General features: G+C 31.9%; 10 protein-coding genes and 1 further gene across 10 annotated transcripts, besides 2 other annotated features; 5 read left to right on the forward strand and 6 right to left on the reverse strand.

Annotated features, from left to right (window-relative positions):
• Positions 1–264: 264 nt before the first annotated feature.
• Positions 265–1,440, reverse strand: Kpol_1020p25 (uncharacterized protein; the record flags this gene model as incomplete). The annotated part of the gene is made up of 1 exon (XM_001644725.1): positions 265–1,440. One exon carries the CDS (start codon positions 1,438–1,440, stop codon positions 265–267), a length of 1,176 nt encoding a protein of 391 aa, XP_001644775.1.
• Positions 1,441–1,774: 334 nt separating this feature from the next.
• Positions 1,775–2,311, forward strand: Kpol_1020p26 (peroxiredoxin family protein; the record flags this gene model as incomplete). The annotated part of the gene is made up of 1 exon (XM_001644726.1): positions 1,775–2,311. One exon carries the CDS (start codon positions 1,775–1,777, stop codon positions 2,309–2,311), a length of 537 nt encoding a protein of 178 aa, XP_001644776.1.
• A 359-nt stretch (positions 2,312–2,670) lies between these two features.
• On the forward strand, positions 2,671–3,881 carry RPL18A (60S ribosomal eL18 domain-containing protein; the record flags this gene model as incomplete). The annotated part of the gene is made up of 2 exons (XM_001644727.1): positions 2,671–2,899; positions 3,433–3,881. 2 exons carry the CDS (start codon positions 2,671–2,673, stop codon positions 3,879–3,881), a joined length of 678 nt encoding a protein of 225 aa, XP_001644777.1.
• A 1,694-nt stretch (positions 3,882–5,575) lies between these two features.
• On the forward strand, positions 5,576–6,688 carry Kpol_1020p28 (malate dehydrogenase; the record flags this gene model as incomplete). The annotated part of the gene is made up of 1 exon (XM_001644728.1): positions 5,576–6,688. One exon carries the CDS (start codon positions 5,576–5,578, stop codon positions 6,686–6,688), a length of 1,113 nt encoding a protein of 370 aa, XP_001644778.1.
• Positions 6,689–7,249: 561 nt separating this feature from the next.
• On the reverse strand, positions 7,250–8,128 carry RPL25 (60S ribosomal protein uL23; the record flags this gene model as incomplete). Its single annotated transcript, XM_001644729.1, has 2 exons — positions 7,250–7,665; positions 8,116–8,128. 2 exons carry the CDS (start codon positions 8,126–8,128, stop codon positions 7,250–7,252), a joined length of 429 nt encoding a protein of 142 aa, XP_001644779.1.
• Positions 8,129–9,419: 1,291 nt separating this feature from the next.
• VPS68 (Vps68p) lies at positions 9,420–9,974 on the reverse strand (the record flags this gene model as incomplete). Its single annotated transcript, XM_001644730.1, has 1 exon — positions 9,420–9,974. One exon carries the CDS (start codon positions 9,972–9,974, stop codon positions 9,420–9,422), a length of 555 nt encoding a protein of 184 aa, XP_001644780.1.
• Positions 9,975–10,512: 538 nt separating this feature from the next.
• Positions 10,513–10,857: a sequence feature (similar to hypothetical protein; correction of possible frameshift sequencing error~similar to Saccharomyces cerevisiae KRI1 (YNL308C)).
• Positions 10,513–12,239, forward strand: Kpol_1020p31 (the record flags this gene model as incomplete).
• Positions 10,860–12,239: a sequence feature (similar to hypothetical protein; correction of possible frameshift sequencing error~similar to Saccharomyces cerevisiae KRI1 (YNL308C)).
• A 710-nt stretch (positions 12,240–12,949) lies between these two features.
• STB1 (Stb1p) lies at positions 12,950–14,131 on the reverse strand (the record flags this gene model as incomplete). The annotated part of the gene is made up of 1 exon (XM_001644731.1): positions 12,950–14,131. The coding sequence occupies one exon, from the start codon at positions 14,129–14,131 to the stop codon at positions 12,950–12,952; it is 1,182 nt and encodes a 393-aa protein (XP_001644781.1).
• A 606-nt stretch (positions 14,132–14,737) lies between these two features.
• Positions 14,738–16,240, reverse strand: GAS4 (1,3-beta-glucanosyltransferase; the record flags this gene model as incomplete). The annotated part of the gene is made up of 1 exon (XM_001644732.1): positions 14,738–16,240. One exon carries the CDS (start codon positions 16,238–16,240, stop codon positions 14,738–14,740), a length of 1,503 nt encoding a protein of 500 aa, XP_001644782.1.
• Positions 16,241–17,976: 1,736 nt separating this feature from the next.
• On the forward strand, positions 17,977–19,329 carry EOS1 (Eos1p; the record flags this gene model as incomplete). Its single annotated transcript, XM_001644733.1, has 1 exon — positions 17,977–19,329. The coding sequence occupies one exon, from the start codon at positions 17,977–17,979 to the stop codon at positions 19,327–19,329; it is 1,353 nt and encodes a 450-aa protein (XP_001644783.1).
• A 259-nt stretch (positions 19,330–19,588) lies between these two features.
• PMS1 (ATP-binding mismatch repair protein) lies at positions 19,589–22,462 on the reverse strand (the record flags this gene model as incomplete). Its single annotated transcript, XM_001644734.1, has 1 exon — positions 19,589–22,462. The coding sequence occupies one exon, from the start codon at positions 22,460–22,462 to the stop codon at positions 19,589–19,591; it is 2,874 nt and encodes a 957-aa protein (XP_001644784.1).
• Between the last annotated feature and the right edge of the window lie 273 nt (positions 22,463–22,735).

Raw genomic sequence — 22,735 nt, forward strand, 5'->3', positions numbered from 1 at the left:
TTGAAAGGGGCGGGATTCAGGGGGGCGAATTTTTTTTCCAAAATTAAATAAATTTGAGCCGTTGTGAAAATTTTCGGGATTAAAAGGATGCCAGGGGATTTTTTATAGATTTTAAATTCCTCAATATTTTCAAAATAATTTTTCAAAATTTAATTCCAATATAATTAAAAAATACCTCCTTTAAATGGGGAAATAAAGGGGCATTTAGTTTGGGATATTTAATTGTTTCAAGGGGGAAGGGATTAATTCCATGGGACTTTAAATTTATGGGATAACATATTGCGGAATACATACCCTGAAACAACTAAACCACGGGAATGACGATGAATTAAAATTTCCATAGTTACTTCCGATTTCCTCTAATTTTTGTAAACATTCCCATGAATTATTCTGTATTCTCTGCAGAACTTCATTCTTTGTTAAAACAATATCATCTTCACAATATTCAAATTCCACTAATTTTGAGATATTTGATAAAATCACACCAAAGTTATATAATAACATTAAGTCAGACCTTTGTGATACTGACAAAGATCTAGACTTTATGATTCCTAGCAAGATCAAAAACCTATTCAATAATTCCTTATTTGGCGGCTCTAGTATTCCGTTGTTTATGTATTCATTAATTAAATACTGTAAGAACAAATCTAAATCCTCCAACATATATTTATCACTGTAGTTTACTTCTTTAAAATACCAATCTGGGTCTGGTATATTATATGATAATATGTGCCCTGTTTTTATCTTTTCCAACCAAATTTTGCAAGAAAAGGTTCTTATCTTGACAAGGTGTTGTATAGTTTTAGACCACATATTTGAATTGGATTCTATTTCATATTGAAGAATTGATAAAATTGAATTATTGAGCTCAGCCCTTGCAAATGATAATTTGAAATCGTGGTCGGTTGATTCAAATAAAAAACTTCTTGCAATTTTAGGAGTTATTAATATTAATAGATCACAAAGAAAGTCATTTTTATTTGTTACCTTGAATTGAGTAATATTATCTTTAATGAAACAAATTAAGGATATCCAGTATTGTTTAACATCATTGGTATCCTTTAAATCATAACCATTTTCAATTAGATTTGAAAATGAGCATTCTATTAATTCACTCCGCACTTTGTATTTCCATTCAAAAATATCTTCACTTAGGTTATTGGCATTATTTAGAATCTTTTCCAATTCTAATAACCTTTCAATAGCATCATTAAAACAATTATCGTGTTTAAGGGAAGTGGCATTATTGAATACATTTTCTAGTTCTTGTAAAGGCGTTAAACTTGAATAGTCATCATTTCCTTTTAATTGGGATATAACTGAGTCTTGATCAGTTTCGTCCTCCATTTCAATAGCCTCCATCTCGTAATCCTCCTCATCAGACATCATGAAGTCATCGTAGTTATTCTCCTCATTATATTCATCATAATAACTTGACATTTTTAATAATTGACAACTTCTTAGGTATTCATAAATGTAATACTGGATGAAATCACCTAGTATTCGAAATAATGGTTAATCTTATGCTAATCATGAATTGGAAAGTATTTCATTCGTTGATGTTCTATTGTCCCTTTAACTATTCATTTAATGCATAGTAAATTCATTTATGAAAGCTTCGGGGTTGATTTAGTTCATTGAAATTTAAGGACAGAATTATAAATAGAAATTAAGTTGGCTTTAATTGATTCTCAAAGATACAGCATAAATATAGTACTGCAAAACTTCCATAAGTTAAGTTGATATTAAAGATATAATACAATACATTAATAAAATGTTTTTGAGAGGACCAAGAGCCACTAAGTTGCAACCATTAAGGTTTATTAGAGGATTTAAGATAGGTGATAGAATTCCAAAAGGAGTCGCCGGTATTCAAGAGAATTCACCAGGGAATACAATTGACATCGGTGAAGAAGTTAGCAATGGTAAAAATATTATAATTGGATTACCAGCTGCATTTTCACCAGCATGCTCATCATCACATGTGCCAGGGTTTATTAAACATTTAAAGGAATTTGAAAACAAGGGATTTTCTAAAATCTTAGTCACTACAGTCAATGATTCCTTTGTCACCAAAGCATGGAGTGAATCATTGAATTGTCCAAAAGAGATAAGAATAATTGCTGATACACAAGGTAATTTTGCCAAAAAAGGTGGCTACTTATTCGATGCTAAAAACGTATTAGGAAATGAACGTTCTATGAGATACGTGCTAATAGTTGAAGATGGTATAGTAGTTAAGGAGTTTTTAGAACCTGATAAGATAGGTTTAAAAGTGTCTTCAGCAGAAAACGTGATCAATTCATTATGAGAATATATCCATATATGTAAATATTTGTGTATTCTATACCCTGATAGCCATTTCTATTTATTTTAAGTTTAACTATGTCTCGGAAAATGTTATATTACCCTACCACACACTCAATCGAATCAAGAATCAAATCAGCCAGCCTCACATCAATGGCCCCAGCTCCACCTTCCAGTTCTTTAAACCAACTACTAACTATAGCATAAAAACAGTCACTTCAAACAGGTCATCTCATCGCAAACTAAACTGAAAAAATTTTTCACATTTCTTTTTCCGTTTTTTTTCACTTCGAATCGAGGCAACGCAGAAAATTTTTTTTTCACATTTTGGAAAATTGGAAAACTATATAAAGAGAATAGTTCATGTTAAAAGTAGTTTATGTAAATTATTCTAGTTTTTTCAGTGTAATTGTACTGTTTATTTTTATTTTGTTTATTTGTTGTTTATTCATAAAAGATTATTACATTCTCAAGCGCAAAATGGGTATTGATCACTACACCAAGCAACACAAGAGATCCGGTCACAGAACCGCTCCAAAATCCGACAATGTCTACTTGAAATTGTTGGTTAAGTTGTACTCCTTCTTAGCTCGTATGTACCAAATTTATTTGATGATAATGATGAATAGAAGGGTTCTGTTTAGTGCGTCTGTTATCCTGTAGTCTATTTTTTGAGTTTTTCAATGGTAAAAATATCAGATGAATGTCTACAGTTTGCAAATGTACACAGTGATTTTAAATTTTATAGTTAATTTTTAATTTCGAGCTGGTGCACATCGGTGTGCCTGAAGAATAAGGAACTACTGATTGTGGGATTCTTATTCTTATTATCACATTTTGATTAGGTGTTGCAGCTTAATCAAGTGTGAACAATTCTGCAAGTGCAATAGATTACTGTCTTTAATGTGCTTATCCTCTATTGGACTAGTACTATCGACACTGTTTATCAAAGTTGTGCGGATTACTGAGCAGAATCATTTTCTAATTCATTTCTTAGCATGATGTTTTGAAAATGTTCTTTTTTAAAACTTTCATGTATTGATAGATGGATATTAGAATTAGTTTTCAAATTTCCTTAATACATCAGATTATCATTTACTAACTATTTTTTTTCATTTTAATTAGGTCGTACTGATGCTCCATTCAACAAGGTTGTCTTGAGATCTTTGTTCTTGTCTAAGATCAACAGACCACCAGTTTCTGTCTCTAGAATTGCTAGAGGTTTGAAACAAGAAGGTGCTGCCAACAAGACTGTTGTCGTTGTCGGTACCGTCACTGACGATGCTAGAGTTTTTGACTTGCCAAAGACCACTGTCGCCGCTTTGAAGTTCACTGCCGGTGCCAGAGCTAGAATTGTCAAGGCTGGTGGTGAATGTATCACTTTGGATCAATTGGCTGTCAGAGCTCCAAAGGGTCAAAACACTTTGATCTTGAGAGGTCCAAGAAACTCCAGAGAAGCCGTCAGACACTTCGGTATGGGTCCACACAAGGGTAAGGCTCCAAGAATCATGTCTAAGGGTAGAAAATTCGAAAGAGCTAGAGGTAAGAGAAGATCTAAGGGTTTCAAGGTCTAATCTAAAGGAAATTATTTCTAAAATTTTAAGACCTTTACCTCGTTTACTCTCTGGATTCCATTCAACATTATTAATTTTTTTATAAATTAAATGTATATTTTTTATAAAAAGTAAAGAATATATTCGGTTTGTATATTAGCATTATTCTTTAATAAATGGCATTGACTGCACTACTAGATAAGTAGTTCCCAATTATTGCAATATAACTGTGGTAATGATGTAACGGGGATTCTTAACTTGCCATTAGTTCTAGTCAGTTCAGGAAAGTACGGCAAAATCAAAACCTTAAGTAAATGATCACGTGAGGATCGGGTGGTTTCCAAACGGTAAAGCTTCCCATTCTTGCACAAAAATTCCCACAATTTTTGGAATAGACCTTCGTCGAACCTCTACAACATTTCCTCCCTAAATTTCTGTTTGGTGGTGTTCTTCACTACAATAGAAAATCTAATTCTTAAACCAGAGGTAGGTCTCGTTGAATGAAACGATAAAAAATGGCAAAATAGGAAAGAGCAATTATATCATAACAACTGCTTGAATTTGATAGCTTCAACATGGCTAGTTCAATGTACTTTGAAACGAGACACCATTGCAGTCAGTAGGGGCAATAAGTCGTTCATCAGCATAGTTTGGCATGGGATATTAGTAATTTATTGAACAGCATAGTATCTACTTAATCAAGCATTACCACTTCCAATAACCTTACGGGTACGTAGTTCTGATTATCTGGCGGTGAACTTTTCCTTTTCTCTTCTATATTTCTCTATGTGATGAACTCACGGCAAAAAACCTGTTGAGAGACTGCTCGGATAAACTCTCTCGCAAGAAAAAGAAACGCTAAGTTTCAGAGATGTTCCGTTTAAACGACGATTACATTCAAATCTGCGAGAAAAGCAGAAATTGCTTTTTAGCAGTATGGAAATTACTACTGCCGCAGATGACTATTGTACAGCTTTTCATTAGCATATTATATATTTAGTATCATATCAAATGCAATTAGTAAAACGCAATTACTAGAATGGTCAATTCTCGTTCATTTTAATTTGAAGTGAAATTAATGGTGCCTCCGAATGTTCATGATCGAAGTCAATTTGTGGTACAATGTTTGAAATTCGTATTGGTGTTTCACTGCAAAATATTTCATACAATCATTACATTACGATATTTGTTGAGTCAGATGGAGGTTGATAGATAGATTAGGTCTTTAATACTGTCTCTCTATATGAATATCAACATGTCATTTAAAGTCATCGGCAAATTAAATCTGGAATGAAAAATTAATCGAAAAAAAAAGATATATAAAGGGACGATGATTGCAGATAAAATATTCGGTGACATTTTCTTGGAAATTTTTGGTTTGTTCTGATTGGGTTGTTTTATCAAACCATTTTAAAGTATACCATTTTTTAACATACCATTTTTCAGTATACCATTTTCAGTATACCATTTTCAGTATACCATTTTTTTTAATACACCATTTCTTTTAGCATATCATTTTTAATCTTTAATTATTAATATTCATTATCTTATTCTTGGTTTATAAGAACCCAACAGTAAAAGTGTTAATAATTGCCAATATTAAACCACCACTTTGCTACATTTATAAATATTAGAGAAATATCTTCAATAAACAAGAGATCTCTTAACTTACATTTTGATCAATATTAAAATATCTATAAACACTAAATTACAAAATGTACACTGCTATTACTGATTCTACTATTAAGATCTCTATTATTGGTGCTGCTGGTGGTATTGGACAGTCATTAACATTATTGTTGAAAACCCAAATACATAATTTAATACCAATTGGCTCAAATAAAGTTAAAAAAAATCATATTCATTTGGCTCTATATGATATTAACTCAGACGCTGTTAATGGTGTCGCTACTGATTTATCTCATATCGATACCCCAGTTTCTTTATCTAGCCATTCACCAAACACCGAAAATGGTATTAAAGATTGTTTAAAGGATACAGATTTAATAATTATTAGTGCAGGTTTACCAAGAAAACCAGGTATGACAAGAGAAGATTTATTCAATAAAAATGCAAGTATTATTTCATCTTTAACTGATTCCATTATTGAGCATTGTGATTTATCTAAAATTTTTATCTTAGTTATTTCAAATCCTGTTAATTCTTTGGTTCCCGTTATTACTAAAAAGTTTATAAAATTTGATCCAACAGCTGATGTTGAAAGGAGAGTTATGGGTGTCACTAAATTGGATATCGTCAGAGCCTCTACTTTCTTACATCAATTTGGTATCAATGAAGGTTTTGAAAAAAGATCAAGCATTATGCCTTCCGTGCCTGTCATTGGCGGCCATTCTGGTGAAACTATTATCCCATTATTCTCTCAATCAAAAATTCATCCTCAGTTAACAAATGAACAAGTAGATTATCTGACTAAGAGAGTCCAATGTGGTGGTGATGAAGTTGTAAAAGCCAAAAATGGTCAAGGAAGTGCAACTTTGTCAATGGCTTTAGCTGGTTATAAAGTTGTTGCAAAATTTATATCTCTATTATCAGGACAAGAAGACATTATTAAAGCCATTTTTTACATTTCATTATTGGATCACACTAAAAATGAACCAATTTGTCCTGGTGCAAAGGAGTTGATGGATACAGTCGATGGATTAGATTTCTTTTCTATCCCATTGACCATTTCAGCAAAGGGTGTCCATTCAATAAAATATTGGATCATGGATGAAATGAATGATTATGAAAAGGATGAATTATTATCTGCATGTATTCCAAAACTAAGAGAAAACATTAAAACTGGCTGGGATTTTATCCAAGATTAATTAGTGTCATTATTATTATCATTATCATGTAATTGCACGAGAGGCAATACAATCATACTGTACAAAAGACGCAACAAAACAAATTTATTTAGTATTATATAACTTTCAAAAAATAATTTATTATTTAACTAAATATTTTGTTATCTATCATTGTATTATTTAATTTCATATATTCGTATTTTTATGTGTTTTGTATTTAATTACTTGGTTATCTGTATAATAACTTGAATTTAAAGAAATTAATAGATACACCTTGAGCTTCCTATAAAACTTTACCTATTGTTAACTAAGAATTAGATAATTACTCTTTGAAGATGAAATTGCCATCATGACATACACCAACTACATATATATGACCTCGCTCAATGAAGCCTGATATACTGTATAGTGCCGGTGCACAACAAGTAAGCTAATTTGTTCAAAGAATTCGAACTAAGTAAATTATTATCTTATTGGTTTTATTGGAGGATGCTAAAAAAATTAACTAAAACGAAATAGCTTATAAAATCTTGGATGAAAGAGTAATATAGTCAATTTCAAATTATATACACTACAATTAGATTAGATGTAACCGATTCTGTTAGCAATGTCCAAAGCATCGAAGTCAGAAGTCAATCTGACGAAAGCCTTCTTGGTACCGTTTGGTCTGATTAAGGTGTTGACGGATTGGACATCAACTTCGTATAATTCCTTAACGGCTCTCTTGATTTGGTATTTGTTAGCTTTCAAGGAAACTTGGAAGACCAAAGTGTTACCATCTTCAACCAACTTCATAGCGGTTTCAGAGTTAATTGGCTTTTCAATGACCTTGTAAGAGTCCAATCTTTCGTAGTGTGGAACAGACTTGGAAGCGTATTTTGGAGATCTAGCCAACTTCAAGGTTTTTGGCAATCTGAAGGTAGCAGAAGTTCTGACCTTCAAAGCCTTCTTACCGTTGGTACCCTTGACAACAGCTTTCTTAGCAGCAGAAGCCTTAGCTATTTAAAAATGAAAAAGTAATTTGTTAGTAAAAATATTCAACTTTCCACAGTATTGAGATAATCTCGATTCAATTTGAAATATCACATATTTTGGAATAGAATCATTATATACACACAGTGTTCATAAATATCCGAATTTCTTGTCTAAGGTATCAATATTACATATACTTTTTATTATCTTTTGAAATAATATATATGTGCTTGCTTTGTTGTAAACAGAAAAGTTTTCGGCTAGCTATTTTTTCACTATCTAATAGTATTCTTGTTACTCGATAATTAACCACATAGTTCCAGGAATATGAAACTACTACCCATATAGTGCTTCAGGTTTTATTTAATTCGCTAATATCCAAATATCCAAATTTGTATTGCATATTTTATCCCAACTTTTAAATCATAATATTATCTCGATATTTTTTTATATTGCAACGATGTATAATTACATACCAGATGGAGCCATTTTTTAACTTGTTCTTGCTGAGTTTAACGATATTATTGAACAACAAGACAGATTCAAGTTGTTAATATATAGTATCTTTATCTTGTTACTTTTAAGCAAAATACTATAAATTGAGATGAGAGAATTCGAAGTTTGACAAGGATGATAATGGCACTCAGTCCAGTAGTTCTGTATTACTGTAATGGATTGAATGAATACCTGGATATTAATTGAACAAAAAGAAGAGCTTGGCTGGTACAGGAAGTAGAAGAAGATGAGGATGAGGATGGCAAGAACAGCTTTTGCAACAACAGAATGGTGAAGATGCAAAAGAGATATCCACTGTCTACCATTTGGAATAGAGTAGGATGGAATAGAGAATAGTGCAACAAGTACTCACAACCAAACAACTATCAAAGGTGTTGTTACTAGCAAACCCAATGAGATTGGTGAAGATACAAGCCAAATGGTGAAGTAGCCCTATAGATGATACAATCAATACTGCGTGGGAAACCGAGTGAAAAAAAGTGAAAAGTTTCATGATACAAAAGTTGAGTCTAATCTAAATGACATGAAAAGTAACATGTGTTCCACACTGTGAGCAGAAAACAAAATTAGAGAGAAGTCTCACTAACTTAGAGAGAAACTGGTACCTCCCCCCCCTCCATGCTAGAAGGGAGATAATCTAGAATGAGTGCAATAGTTAGTATTCTCTTCCAGGAGAGAATACATACTTTCGGTCCACAAGAGAAAAATGCACCACCCTACAAGAACAATTTTGGCGAATATTTTTGTTTGTTACCTTGCGGTTCGTCTTAACCAAAAATTAATTATAATCTTGACCGATTTTTCATATTGCGCGTCAGGCACTCTAAGGAAGAAAAACTCAAAAGACCCGTACATTTAGGTATAAACTAATGACCGGTTAGACATCTGTACATTACATACAGTTATACAGTCACTTTAAATGAATGTTTCCATCACGTGATGTTGATAAGTGATATCTTTTAGTATAATAATATAAATATATTTAAATATATATATATCTAACAATAATAGTAAGCGGTTAGTAAATTACGTTGCACAAAGGATATATTGGATTATATTATTATTAATATTTATGGATTCCAACTGAGATATGATAGTCATAGAGTATATTTATGCTTTTTTGGCTGGACAGTTCATTAATTCACCAAGGTTAGGACATACTTCCAGATGTCACCATTCCTGTATCGTTATTGTGGTGCTGCTGTCTCTGGAGCACAATATCAGTTATAATATCTTATTATCGTTTTCTTATTTATTTATTAATCTAAAGTGTTAATGAATATGAATATTCATCCTCCATGTTTTGTGCTATCCATAGTACGACACAGCTAAATAAGATGCATACGTTCCCTAAAACATTATTGACACCCATTCCAACAGTTGGGTATGATGTGTAATCTTTTACTAAAAATTTGATGATTAAAACGACAATTGAGCCTGATAACCCACCAGCTAGTAATGCAAACCCTAAGAACAACACAGAACGTGCTTGCCATGCCATGCTTGAATCCATATCTCCCCCAAGATATCCAAGACCCCCTCCTTCAGATGATAATATACCTTGTAACAATCTGCTTTTTTCAATTGAACTTACAATAATAGTACCAAATGTACTACATAAAAATGGGATCCAATCAATAAACGTTACGTGAACATCAGATGCATTGGCATGTTTTGAATATATTACAGCATCTAAAAATAACCAAAAACCTAGTGCATATAATACACCAGCAAAGTAAACCCCCCATCTTCTTGCAGTTGCAGAATTGGGTAACTTAAATGGTAAACGGAATAACCTTGGGTTAGCCTCAGTATCCATATTTCCTTTTACTATTTATAACCTATGTGATCAACACTTGAAGTAATGAAGGACAGAGATAACAAAAATTATGTTTTTTATAATCTATAATTAATAGGGGATAGTTACCTATCTCTAAATTCCAGACAGTAATTTATCTATTTTGATTAATCTTTGCACCTCTTAAAAAGATTCAAGAATACAAATAATGAAAATATTGATTCTACCTACAGAATTATATACTTCACCATTCATTTTCAAATAATAATCCAATATAATCAATGGAGATAATCAAGTATTTAATAGCAATCTCTTAAAATTTCTCCAAGGGCTCGGTCAACTTAAATAATTATCAAGACATCCGTACACCTTACTATAAGAAATTTTTCACTATTGAAATTTTTGAATTCACATTGAAATAAAACTTAAAAGCAGAGCTCATCGCAAGATTTAAAGATTGAATCTTAGTGAATATGAAGTATATATTGTAGTCGAGGGAGAACAGTATATCTAATATCAGTGAGTATCATAATACCTGTTTTAGAAATAAGATATAACTATGCCAAGAAAGAAGTCTGCTGCCAAAAAGGCTAGAGAAGCCGCTTCGAAGAATGATCAAGCCATAGTTCCAAAAGATGAAGACGTCAAAATTAAACAAGTAGTTAACGATCAAGTTGGTAATCTTTCAGATTCTGGAAGTGAATCTTCTTCTAGTGAAGAGGAGGATGATTTTGGTGAGTTGATCACAGAAGATGTTGAAGAAGGTATACAGAATGTTCTTCAGGCTATTAGAAATAATGACACAGGTTTATTATTAAATCCTGAGGTCAAGTTCTTTAATGATGATCCTGATAATGCTTTTCTCTCTAAGTCGGTTCTTCTAAAAAAAGTAAGCCAATTTACTTGAAAGATTACCATAGAATGAACTTATTGGCGGGAGAAACATTCCAAGATGATGAGGATGAAGATAAAGAGTTCAACACAGTAGATGGTAAACAATCTTACGTTGAACAACAAAAGGAAGAAAAGCAACAACTTTTAAGTGAAATTAAAAATGCCTTTGATGAAGAAGTAAGTGATGAAGAAGATGATTTCTTGCAAAAAAAGGAACCTTCTGAGTCCACTAAAGATAAAAGAGTGCTATTGCCAAATCCTGAAATTGACGAAGAGAAATTCTTGGATGCTTTTGTAAGCCAAAATTCTTGGATCCCCAAGAAAGGTGATAAAATGATGGCTGGAGATGGTGAAATGAAAATCGAAGAAGATGACGAAGATTTCGAAGATGCCGCTGAAAAGTTTGAACATGCATACAATTTCCGTTATGAAGATCCAAACTCAGCAGAAATTGTATCATATGCTCGTAATCAAGCAACTTTGAGAAGGGCAGAATCCTCATCTCGTAGAAGAAAGAGAACTGAAGAAAAGGAACAAAAGACAATAGTAAAGGAGAAAAAGGAAAAGGCTATACAAAAGAAGAAAACAGAAAAGGTAAATAAAATTACTGACGTATTAGATCAATTGAAAAAAGAATACGGTTCAGAGATAAATGGAAGTATGGTTCAGAAAATTACAGATTCCCTATTGAACAATGATTTCAAGGATGATGAATGGGATAATGTCGTCTCGGAGTTATTTAACGAAGAATTCTATAATCAAGAAGGTAAGCCTACATGGGACGACGATGATGAAATAATGAGTGGATTTGTAGACGGTGAAGAGATCGATGAAGAAATTGAAGATAACGAGCAGGATTCTGATCTAGAAGATGTAGAACCAGAGAAAAAAATATCAAGAAAGGAAAAGAAATCTGAAAAGAAATCTGAAAAACAGAAGAAAAAGAAGCTGACAGAAATGGTTGAAAATGCTGTCGAACAAAATAAACTAAATATTATAGATGAAGTCGAAAAGGAAGATGAAGAAAGAAAATCTAGAGCCCGTACTAGAGAAGAACAAAATTTGAAATTTCGTTACCGTGAGGTTTCTCCAGAAAGTTTTGGTTTAACAACTAGAGAAATCTTTACTGCTGATGACACGGATCTAAATCAATATATTGGTTTGAAGAAGTTTGCACCATATAGACCAAAAGAATTGAGAATGAAGGATAAAAGAAAGGTGACTAAATCTAAACGTTTAAGAGAATGGAGGAAATCTGTTTTTGAAAATGAAAATGGTTTAGATGACAATGACAAAAACATGATAGAAGTTTCAGTTAAGAAGGGAAAATCAGAACATCGTCATAAGCATCATCACGACAAGAAGAAAAAGGTCCATAAAAAAGACAAATAATACTCATCATATTCGAACTCATATTTTCAAGCATCATAGAGAACATCCGTGTTACATTTTGACCCATAAAAGAAAGTTTTTTATCACATATGTATAGTTGTATAAGTATTTCTATATATAATATAATCAGGATTTTTATTAATTATTACTGATAGATTAGATTTTGGTCTCTGATTTTTTAATGGTTGGAGCGTTTTAATGATTTGAATGAACTTTTCAGGTCCTTTGAATAAATTATATTTTCTATGAATATTTTGCTTTTCTTGTACTTATAGAAACAGCTATGCTACATCAATGTCACAAATGTCATGATATGACTGAATAATATTTTATTATCAAAGAAGCTATGTGCCATAGAATGGCAGTAACCCGACGAATAGCATTTGTATTATGAGTTACCCAATTTTCTTAGAAACAGAATCCGGTAGTCTAGTATACTTATGGAATTTTTGAATTCCTTAACCTTTATCCGTATAAGAAGGACTACCATCCAATTTTATGTTTGTATGAAAATAAATCTGAGTGGTTTTTAAACAATGCTAATTTAGTTTGATTTTACTTCTACCCTTTTCAGCTTCGATTTAATAGATCAAATGGCATTGTTTGTTTTTGTTGTTCTAATTCTATTTGTTCCAGAGTCTCAAGCATTGGGGTTTTGACCCACATCATTAGTTTTCTATACTATTAGTTTACCATAGATAATTGAAGTATCATTTAGCTGTTTCTTCTGAAGTTAGTATGTCCTTTTCTGAACTTTCAGAAACATCTTCGATGTGGTGAATATCATCTTTGCCTGAGAAGGATAGGTTACTTCCAGATGATTCTGGTGGTCCAGGTGAGACTGCATTCCCAGCAGACATATTAACCCTAGGTGATGGACTGAAAAGAGTGTGGACATAATCAAACATGTTAAAATTTGGAGTCTTTAAAAATGCAACAGATCCTACTGAGGAGCGTAGTTCTCTAGATGGAGTACTTGGAACATTGGAGCTATGTATTGTGTCTGTATTTAAATTATTGTTTTGACCATTATTCTTCTTCCTTTGAGGTGGTGATTTTGTCATAAAAATTGTAGGTGAATCCATCAAAACATCAGTAAAAGGAACAGTTCCGCCAGCAGTATAATCTAATGGAGCTGTCTTAAATGTGGACTGTGGAGATGAAATAGAAGGCTTCATGTGCGAGAATCGAATAGCACCATCAGCTTCTCTGTCATAAGGGCCATGAGAACTTGACATGTTAATTGACATGGAAGGCGTCGATAACACTTTATCATAATTTCCCTTGCTTGAAACATAAGGACTTGTGGCTAGATACATTAACAAATCGGCGGCAACATCATTATCATTATTGTTATTAGATTGACCGCCAGGTGTCTTTCCTGTTATATTAACAACGTTTGCCTTAGGTGTTACAAGCAGACGATTAGTGTTTCCTGTAAGCAGAACCGGAGCCGTAACTGCAGCTTTTGGTGTTGATGGTGGCTCTAGTTTTGAATTCTTTTCATTGTTGAAGTTTTCATTAATTGCAGATGAAGATGATGATGGTGGTACTCTTGGAGGCGTACTGGGTCTATGGTAATCTTTCAAAGGAGATACGTTTAGTTCACCGGAATCTTTGAGCAACGGTTTTTTGAGAGGTGATATCCTAGTAATAGCATCCTTAATTGTAGCAGCATCACTAGTCCTTTTTCTACTTTTCATCTCTCTTTCTTTCTCTTCATCTTCATCATCGCTAGTGGCTGGTAATACAATACTATTTGATTTGTCATTAGATTTTTTCTTGGTTGGAACCTTACTCAATCCTAACTTTAATTGACGGGTCATTTGAGCTAATTGTGCCCTTTCTAATATTTTAGAAGTCAATTCACGTTCCTTCTCTGGTGACATCATTTTCAATAATAGCCTTACTCGATGATGATTGCTGATTATTCACAGTTTCAAAGTTCTTGGCAAATTTGTCACTCTAACTTTAATACTTCTTCAACCACTATCACTAGTGTATCTAAGTTCTTTAAATTGATATCTATTCAGGATTATGCAAGTATATCAATGGTAACTGATTTTAATTCCTAGAATTATTTTAAGTTTGTATAGTTTTTACGTGATTTTTCAATATTAAACTTTGTTGCCTTGTATCGCAATCTTATTTCTTTATCCTTAAATGGAAAAAATTAAAATTTCGAGGTTTTTCCTAAATAGGGCAAAGCTCATCTCAAGAATATTTTATCACCCAAGAGTTATATTTTAAAATTAACTGAATTGGATATAACCAAGTAGTTCATTAATTATATAATTCAAATGATTTAGAACCATTAATCTTTACTTCATTTTTTAACTCTGAATAAAAAACAGGAAAATTCTGTAATCCAAACAGAATTAATAGTTTCCCTCAACTTTTCGTGACAGTATTACACCAAAAACTGAAATAATAATGATGGATTATAAATTGTAAATTTTATGAATGGGAGTTATTATTTATTTATGATTATAAATTAATCAACTATTGTAAATTTGGAATAATAAAGTTATTATGAGAGCAAAATAGGAGAAACCATGTATTGAACCTGCACTTTTCTGTCTTGAATTCGAGTTCGAATTTGAATTTGTATTTGAGTTTGAACTTGTTCCTTGCGATTGGTTTGGAGTTCCAGCACCTAATTTGTTACCTTTACTGCTGGAATCATCATCTTCAGAATTAGTATCAACTTTATGAGTGACCTTTACTTTTGTTAAAGAGGGATCAATTTGTTTGCCAGATAGATCATATATTTCATATTGCACTTGGAGATCGCTTTCATTCAATTGTATATATCTTCCTTGATCTATTTTGACTCCATTTGCAATTAATTTAGTCGCTAATCCTTTGGCAACCTTTGTTTCGATGCTTAGATTATCATATTTTGCCTTACAGAGGGGTTGTTTGTTGACTTCGCTCTGTTTGCCAAGCTTTTGAGCCCATATATTTTCCAATTCTTTGGCATTTGGAGTTATTGTATTTGCATATTGTTTTTTCAGCATATCAAAGTCAGATAACATCATTGCACTTCCATCAGCACTTAACATCACCAGACCATAGTTATTTGGTTCTTGTGAATACTCATAAACCAACCCGCCACTAAAAGTTGAATACATATCTGGTGAGAATAATGCCTTTATTTCTTCGAATTGTCTTGGTAAAATTAAATTACAGCCGAATTCAGAGAATAGTACTGGTCTTGAGTAATTTTGATAAGCCTCTACTAATTTATCATATCCAGATGTCTTGATTGTTTGCTGACCACACCATTGATAAGAATTGATACCATAGAAATCAACAGAATAATCACTTGAAGTAGAACTCTCAGAACATTCTAAATATTTTGCTAGAGATATCCTATAATTTAGATCATCTGCAGCAGAATATCCAATTGGTATATTTCTTGGCAAGTGTTTTCTGGAGTAAGTCTTCATATCGTTAATGACAGACTTGATATATGGAGGAGCATTCTTTGAAGATTTCTTATCATTAACTATTTCATTACCAGCAAAAAATCCCAGAGTATTGTTGTAAAAAGAAAATTTATGGGTAACTTTTAATACATGATTGATATATCCCTCATTGTACGTTGTCCAAGGCTCATATCTGTTTAGGTGTTGATTTGGTAATGGAGAATTTACATCTAATAATAGATAAATTCCAGCAGCAGCCAACATTGTCATACAGGCATCATGATTTAAATCTGGATTGATTGAGTATATTCTAATAGTATTAATACCCAATTGCTGAAACATATAAATATCTCTAGCACAAATGGAGGGATCTGATAAAGGATCACTTTTTGCATTTACTTCTGAGGAACCGCCTGGTTGATAATCGACACCTTTAATAAAGAAAGGCTCCTTTGTGACAGAGTCTACAAATTTCTTACCTTGTATCTCGATAGGATGTATATAAGCAGAACAATATGAATTTAAAAGATAGATGAGAAACAAAGTGTTTCTAAGCCGTTTATTCCACATTGTTTAAGCTTCCTCCTTGGTGAGTTTTGGCTATATGCGTGAGTCGTTTCGTTTTCTAAGTTTTACTTGAAGTTTAGGTCAAAAAATATAAAGAACTTTAATAAAATATTTACTTAAAAAGCCTAGTGTTTCCAAAGTTTGTTGGTATTAATGAATCTAAATTTTATAATGTTTGTGCTAAAACCTAGATTGGTTTAGACTCTTTAAAGTTTCTTTGTGTCAGTTAATAACCACAATTTAACTTAATTATTATAGATTAGAGTTTGAACTGAGATATCGTTAATATTATTTTCTTTTTGAGAAAGTTGATTATGTATTATGCTTTGCATAAATATTTGTTTTGATTGTAATATCATTTAGTATACCATTTTTTAATATTTTGTTCTTAAGGATATAAATTATTATAAATTCTTCTAAAAATGGTTATATGACGTATACAAAAGTTAAAAAAAATGTCGGACCTGATAATAAAAACAAAGCAAACATCGGATCCTCCAATTGATACCCAGACATTTATAGAATAACATACTCTATTGATTATATAAAAAACCGTATAGTCCCTTTTACAATTCAAATTTGATACTAAACGGAACCACGTCAAGAATTCAAGAATGTATATATGGTCTTGGAAAATAGAACAGTTTCTGAATCCATGTGCAAAAACTGAGAAGAGACTATTAAATTGCACTATTACCACACTCTTATTTTTTTTCAAGTATGTTTGAAGAATCAATAACTGTTATCAACTGACACTCTACAATTCCAAATTATTGATAACAAGCCGCTCTGCCATCTCAAATGAAAACGGAAAATTCTCGAAATTAAAAAGGATGGAAACCATTCCTGAGATACATATCCAATTTATAAACCATCTTGATACCATACCTTAAAGATATCATCATGTCCTTGTATAAAACAATACCAACCGCCTAATAAGTTATTAAATACATCTCATGTCTTGGCACTTGTCTGTCACGAGACTTCGGGTTTTTATTATGCTATTGGGTCTCTGACCTCTTTTAAATCTGATATCGACCTGTCTATCTGGCTTTCTAAGACAGGGCAGAAGAGGGAAAAAAAAATGACGAAATGAAGATGAAGCTGAAAAATTGACAAATATTTAAATCATCTTACTATTTATAAAGAGATGTGCTAATTTATCAAGCCCTCTCATTGCATCTAACATCAACAATATTGAGAATAACACTTGGAGTAGTATTAGAGGTTTAATATTTGCATTTTTGATTTGATCTAGGTGCTTATCCTAAGGATCTTTCACTTTTTTTTTTGTGATATTGGTAATAGTCCAGTATTAGTTATTACATTACAAGAGCTAAAGAAGGGATTAAACATACAATAATCCAACTAGAGAGCTAGGTACACTTATTCCATTGTTATCACTGTTAGAGTTCCTATCATTATCGGTCTGAATTCCAAAATTTTTTTGTTTCATATCCTCTATTAAATATTCTAAACTACATAACTACTACTCTACCGCATTTATTATAATAATAATTTTATTATTTCAAGAAGGTCTTTGAATTTTTAACAAAACTTATACTCGAAAATACATATTTCATTTTATTTTCTGACGTTATAAATCAGAATCGTCCCTTTACTTTGTATTTTGTCCCCAAAGTAATTTCCATTTTTTTTTTATCCATTAACTTTTCAATACAGTCTAATCTGATTTCAATTAAGGAGAAATATACCTGTAGCTTTTAAATGTTTTATATATGACGTCTTTTAGCGATTCCACAAATTTGCATACTAGGAACAGCAGCCAAACTTCCTTAGGTTCATCATCTGCAGTTCATCATCATCACCACCATCACCATTACTATCATTATGGTAACCCTTCTGGTACTTTAAATAATGCTAATAATAGCAATTTAAATAGTAGCAGTAGTGATATCAATATTAACCGTGTGGAGAACGATAATAATGATAATTTGGATGGTACTACTGAAAATATTATACTGAACTCTTCGAATGTCAGTAACAACACTAATAGCAACAACAACAATAACAACAACAACAATAAGAAAAAATCGTTACCGTTTATGAAAGTTTATGCTTCAATGAAAACTTTATCTTTAAGCCATTTAACAGCAAAGCAACATCTATTAATGGCAATATGTAGGGATTTCTCCTTGTTGTTACCAATAATATACTTCTGCAATTCTTTGAAAAAAGCTTGGGAAGTTTCTTCAAATTCAAAGAAATCTATACATATATATGATATTCAATCAATAACAGAAATGTTATCTCTTTTATGGCAAACATATATGGTTAACAATGATTCCAATAATAAATCATCATCTTCCTTTTCATCTTCATCTTCCTCAACAACACATTTAAGCTCCCCAGTTTCAAATACATTGAACAGATTAGGAAAAGATTTAGGTCGTGAAAACCTAGTATTGGATTCTATCACAAGAGCAAGCTCATCAGAATATATTTTGTGTGCCTTATGGTGCCTGGTTTCACTGTACCTGACTTATTCCATTTTAGATTCTTTAATGGTACGTTGGATTGTCAAATACTCAACTGTCGCAGCTATTCTAAGAATGTTTTCTATGTCTATTTTATTAGTAACCTTGGAATTAGTGCTACTATCTTCGTTTTCACCACAGAGTGATTATTACTTACATACCTGGATTTTGATTAGTTGTATATTAACCGCTGCCTTTATTTGGCAGAGCTACCTCTCTTCAAATTTAAACTATGTTAGTGAAGACGATGACGATGAGGAAGATGAATTAATATTAAGGAAATATGATGGGAGAGCATATCGTGTAAATAATAATAGTGCTGAAAGTACAATCCGTCCCACATCTAGTGACTCAGTAAGTACAGATAACTCAACTATGACTTCAAGGGAAAGGAAAAGAAGGAAGAAGTCTTTAAAATCCTTTAAATTTACTAAGAAAAGAACTATAGACTTATACAATATAACAGTGTTTTGTGTTGTACCTGTTGGCTTGGCAAGTTTCATAACTATGGTAGGATTGTTAAGAAATTTATTCATTCAGAGGTTAGATGTAGAACAAATTACTTTATTAATCCAAAATTCTTACAGATCATAATTTATGGATTACGTTGTAGCCCATGGATGCATTTATTAAGGCTTTGTTCCATTAATTGTTACTGATACTCGTTTGCAAGAATCTCAACCAATTTGTATTTTACTATTTAGCTATCCAAAATGTTGTCAAATTCATGTTTACTTAAGAGGCAGCGTTATATAATATTAGTTTGCATTTGTATTTTAATCATATTTTTTATCATACTTTTTAGAATCCGTCCTTATATCCAGTTTAAGCAATGCTTTATCTATACATCACTTTATATACTATAATCATCAATAAAATTATCCCATTGCTTTAATTCCATCAAATGTCTCATCGTCGGTCTTCCATGAGGACAATTCCATGGTTTATGCAATTCACTTAAATGTTTAACTACTTTAGACATTGTTTTTTTGGTTAGAGGTTTACCAATCATAATACTCGTTCTACATGCACGCATTGCAAACATTGATCTAATTTTTGTACATTTTATATCACTCTTGATAATACCAACATTATTTTTTATTAAATGAAGCAATTCCATGAAATCATTAATATCGAACAACGTCCTTTTTGATACAGGTAAACTAACCAACTTGATTTTATTGCCTTGTGTGTCATCTTCATCAACTTCTATTTTGAAACCATTTTTCTCAAAAATTCCAATATTTTCGATAACAAGTAATTCATCAATGACACTCAACTCTACAGGTTGGGGTACAATTAATTTCTGTGATTTAAATACCGTAGATTTCTGTAAGGTTTCAAAATTATATTTTTCATCACTGGCGTGTTGATCAATGATAAATAAATCATACTTATCACCTACTTTTCGAGTCGCTATAATGAAACCAAGATTAAACTGTCCAACTATTTCCATCCTATTGAAATCATCTTTGTTAACAGTAAGTGTCAAATACTTTTCACCTTCTTCAATATCCTCAATTTTATAATTTCTAGTTTCTTCGTTATTATGGGAATTATCATGATTCGAAGTTATCAAATTTCCAATCACACTCAATTCTTCAATCAACCTGTTTAGAGGTTCTACATCTAATGAAGTTTCTACTATTGGCGCATCTAATTCAGAATTAGCCGTAGAGTCAGTTAGTGATCTATATGAGTATTTTACTTTGCCTCCTCCCCATGAATATGATATTGGAGTTCGAATGTTTAATTCTTCTGGTGCTAACTGGATATCCAGAATGGAATCAGACTCGCTACAACATTCGTCATTTTCCTTACTATGACAACCTTCTTCCAATGAATTATTTGAATCAGTTATAATTGCTACTTCAGTTTTATCCATTGGCTCATCAGAAATAAAATGAAGCTTTTCGTCAAATAAGGCAGCCTTGTGTTGCTCGGTCTCACCCTCTATCTCTACCAGAACATCTTCACTCTCGACATCATTCCTCTGAAAGGTTTGACTATTATTCAATAAGGTAGATTCTTCAAAGTGTGGATTGATAAATGAATCTAATGCTAAATTTGAAGCAATATTTGTTCTTTTTGAAGGGCGGTAACTATCTGTTCTTTTATTAGTTACGACAGATCCTTTTTCTATGGTCACATCGCTAACTTCATCATTTGAGAAATCATTATCAGAATTTATCAGTTCCACAGCACTGTCTATATTTTTAACTTCGCCAGAATTTTCATGTAATCGTCCAGTACTCTCTGATTTATCACTTCTTGAGGTTTCGAGTTCTTCATAATCATCGCTTAACCTTCTTTTCCTACCTGAAGAAGATTTCTGCGTATATTCAAGTATTTTTTCACTACTATCAGATTCGTCTTCTTTATTTTGGACTAGGGAACTTTGCGAAATGAATTCATCATTATCTAACTTGTTAGTTTCTGACTGACCATCATTAAGGCTATCTTGTGTACTTAATTTCGTATCATCATCAAAAGGCATATCTATCTCAAGGGATTTATGACCCTCAGATTCATTTATTATATCAGGTTCAACTTTCTTTATTGATTGAATGTTTTGGACTTGTGACTCGAGTTTTAATCTTATCTCATCCTCAGATGATTTTATTCTGGATTGTTTCGGAAGTGAGAATTCTTGTTTGTCATAGTATTTTATTAACTCTTCTTTGAAAACGTCTATAACATATCTCTCATTGTGAAATAAAATAGTACGTTTATCTGGTGTTATATTAATATCAATCAGTTCCGATGAGATTTCAAAGTCTATAAAAAATGCTGGGTATTGTACATTATTGTATTGTCTATAAATTTCATTACAACATTTATTGATTAAGGAGTATTCAATAGGTCTTTTGTTAATGTAAACGTATTGTCTATCTTTGGAAGTTCTACCACATCCAAATGAATTCTTAGAGATTAACCCTTTAGCCCTTATCTTGTAGTCCAATTGTTCAAAACCAGTGTCCATAACGTATTTATTACCAAAAGAAGGTTTATAAGGATTCAAATCAATCTCAGCATCAATATCAGAAAGTCCATGTAAACTGTTAGATCCAAATATACTCAGTATGTTCTTTTGAATGCTATTATTTCTTAAAGTGGAAAGTATTTGTTGCTTTTTACCACTTGGTGTAACATGCCAAACAGTAAATTTGACGTCATTCTGTATAATGGCATAACTTTGTATCAAATTTATACACTTTGTAAAATGTCTTTTACTAGTCTTAATGAATTCTTTTCTTCTAACCGGTAGATTATTAAAAAGTTGCGAAACTATAACAGCAGTTCCTTTATTTCTTGTTGTCGTAGATTTACCAATCAATGTCCCATGCATGTCGTACTCTAATCTATCAGCACGAGGAGCTTTAGTGGTAGTGACTACAGATACCTTTGAAATAGCACATAATGATGAAAGTGCTTCACCTCTAAACCCTAAAGTTTGTACAGAAGAAACATCTTCGAAATTTGAAATTTTCGAAGTATAATGTTTCAGAGCCAAAGATTCATAATTATCAACAGAAATACCAACTCCATCATCCGAACATTCTATAGAATCTATACCATAATTCTTTAGTGTAATATCAATTTGTTTTGCTGACGCATCAATACTATTATCAATCAATTCTTTAACTGCTGTAGTTAAATCTATAATAACCTGACCAGAAGTGATCCTATGGACATCAGACTTGCCCAATGAAGCAATCTTACTCATTGCATACCACTTAATCAAATACTTAAAACTTTGGACGTACCAACAGATCAACAAGTATAATAACCATGAAAGTAACTTACACTTTGGATCAATCGATGAGGTAAGTTTCGAGTTTTCCTTCCTTTTAAATAATCTTCTGACGCGAATTGGATTTTAGCAATATAAAAGGAAAAGAGAGATATCGAAATGCATTTTTAGCAAGAATGTTAGGAACATGTTATAAATTACATCAAGTTTATTGCCATTAAATTTTAGATTAGCTGATTTGCTAGG

This window comes from Vanderwaltozyma polyspora, genomic scaffold, assembly GCF_000150035.1.
Source record: "Vanderwaltozyma polyspora DSM 70294 KpolScaffold1020 genomic scaffold, whole genome shotgun sequence".
In the NCBI taxonomy this organism is placed as follows: Eukaryota; Fungi; Ascomycota; class Saccharomycetes; order Saccharomycetales; family Saccharomycetaceae; genus Vanderwaltozyma; species Vanderwaltozyma polyspora.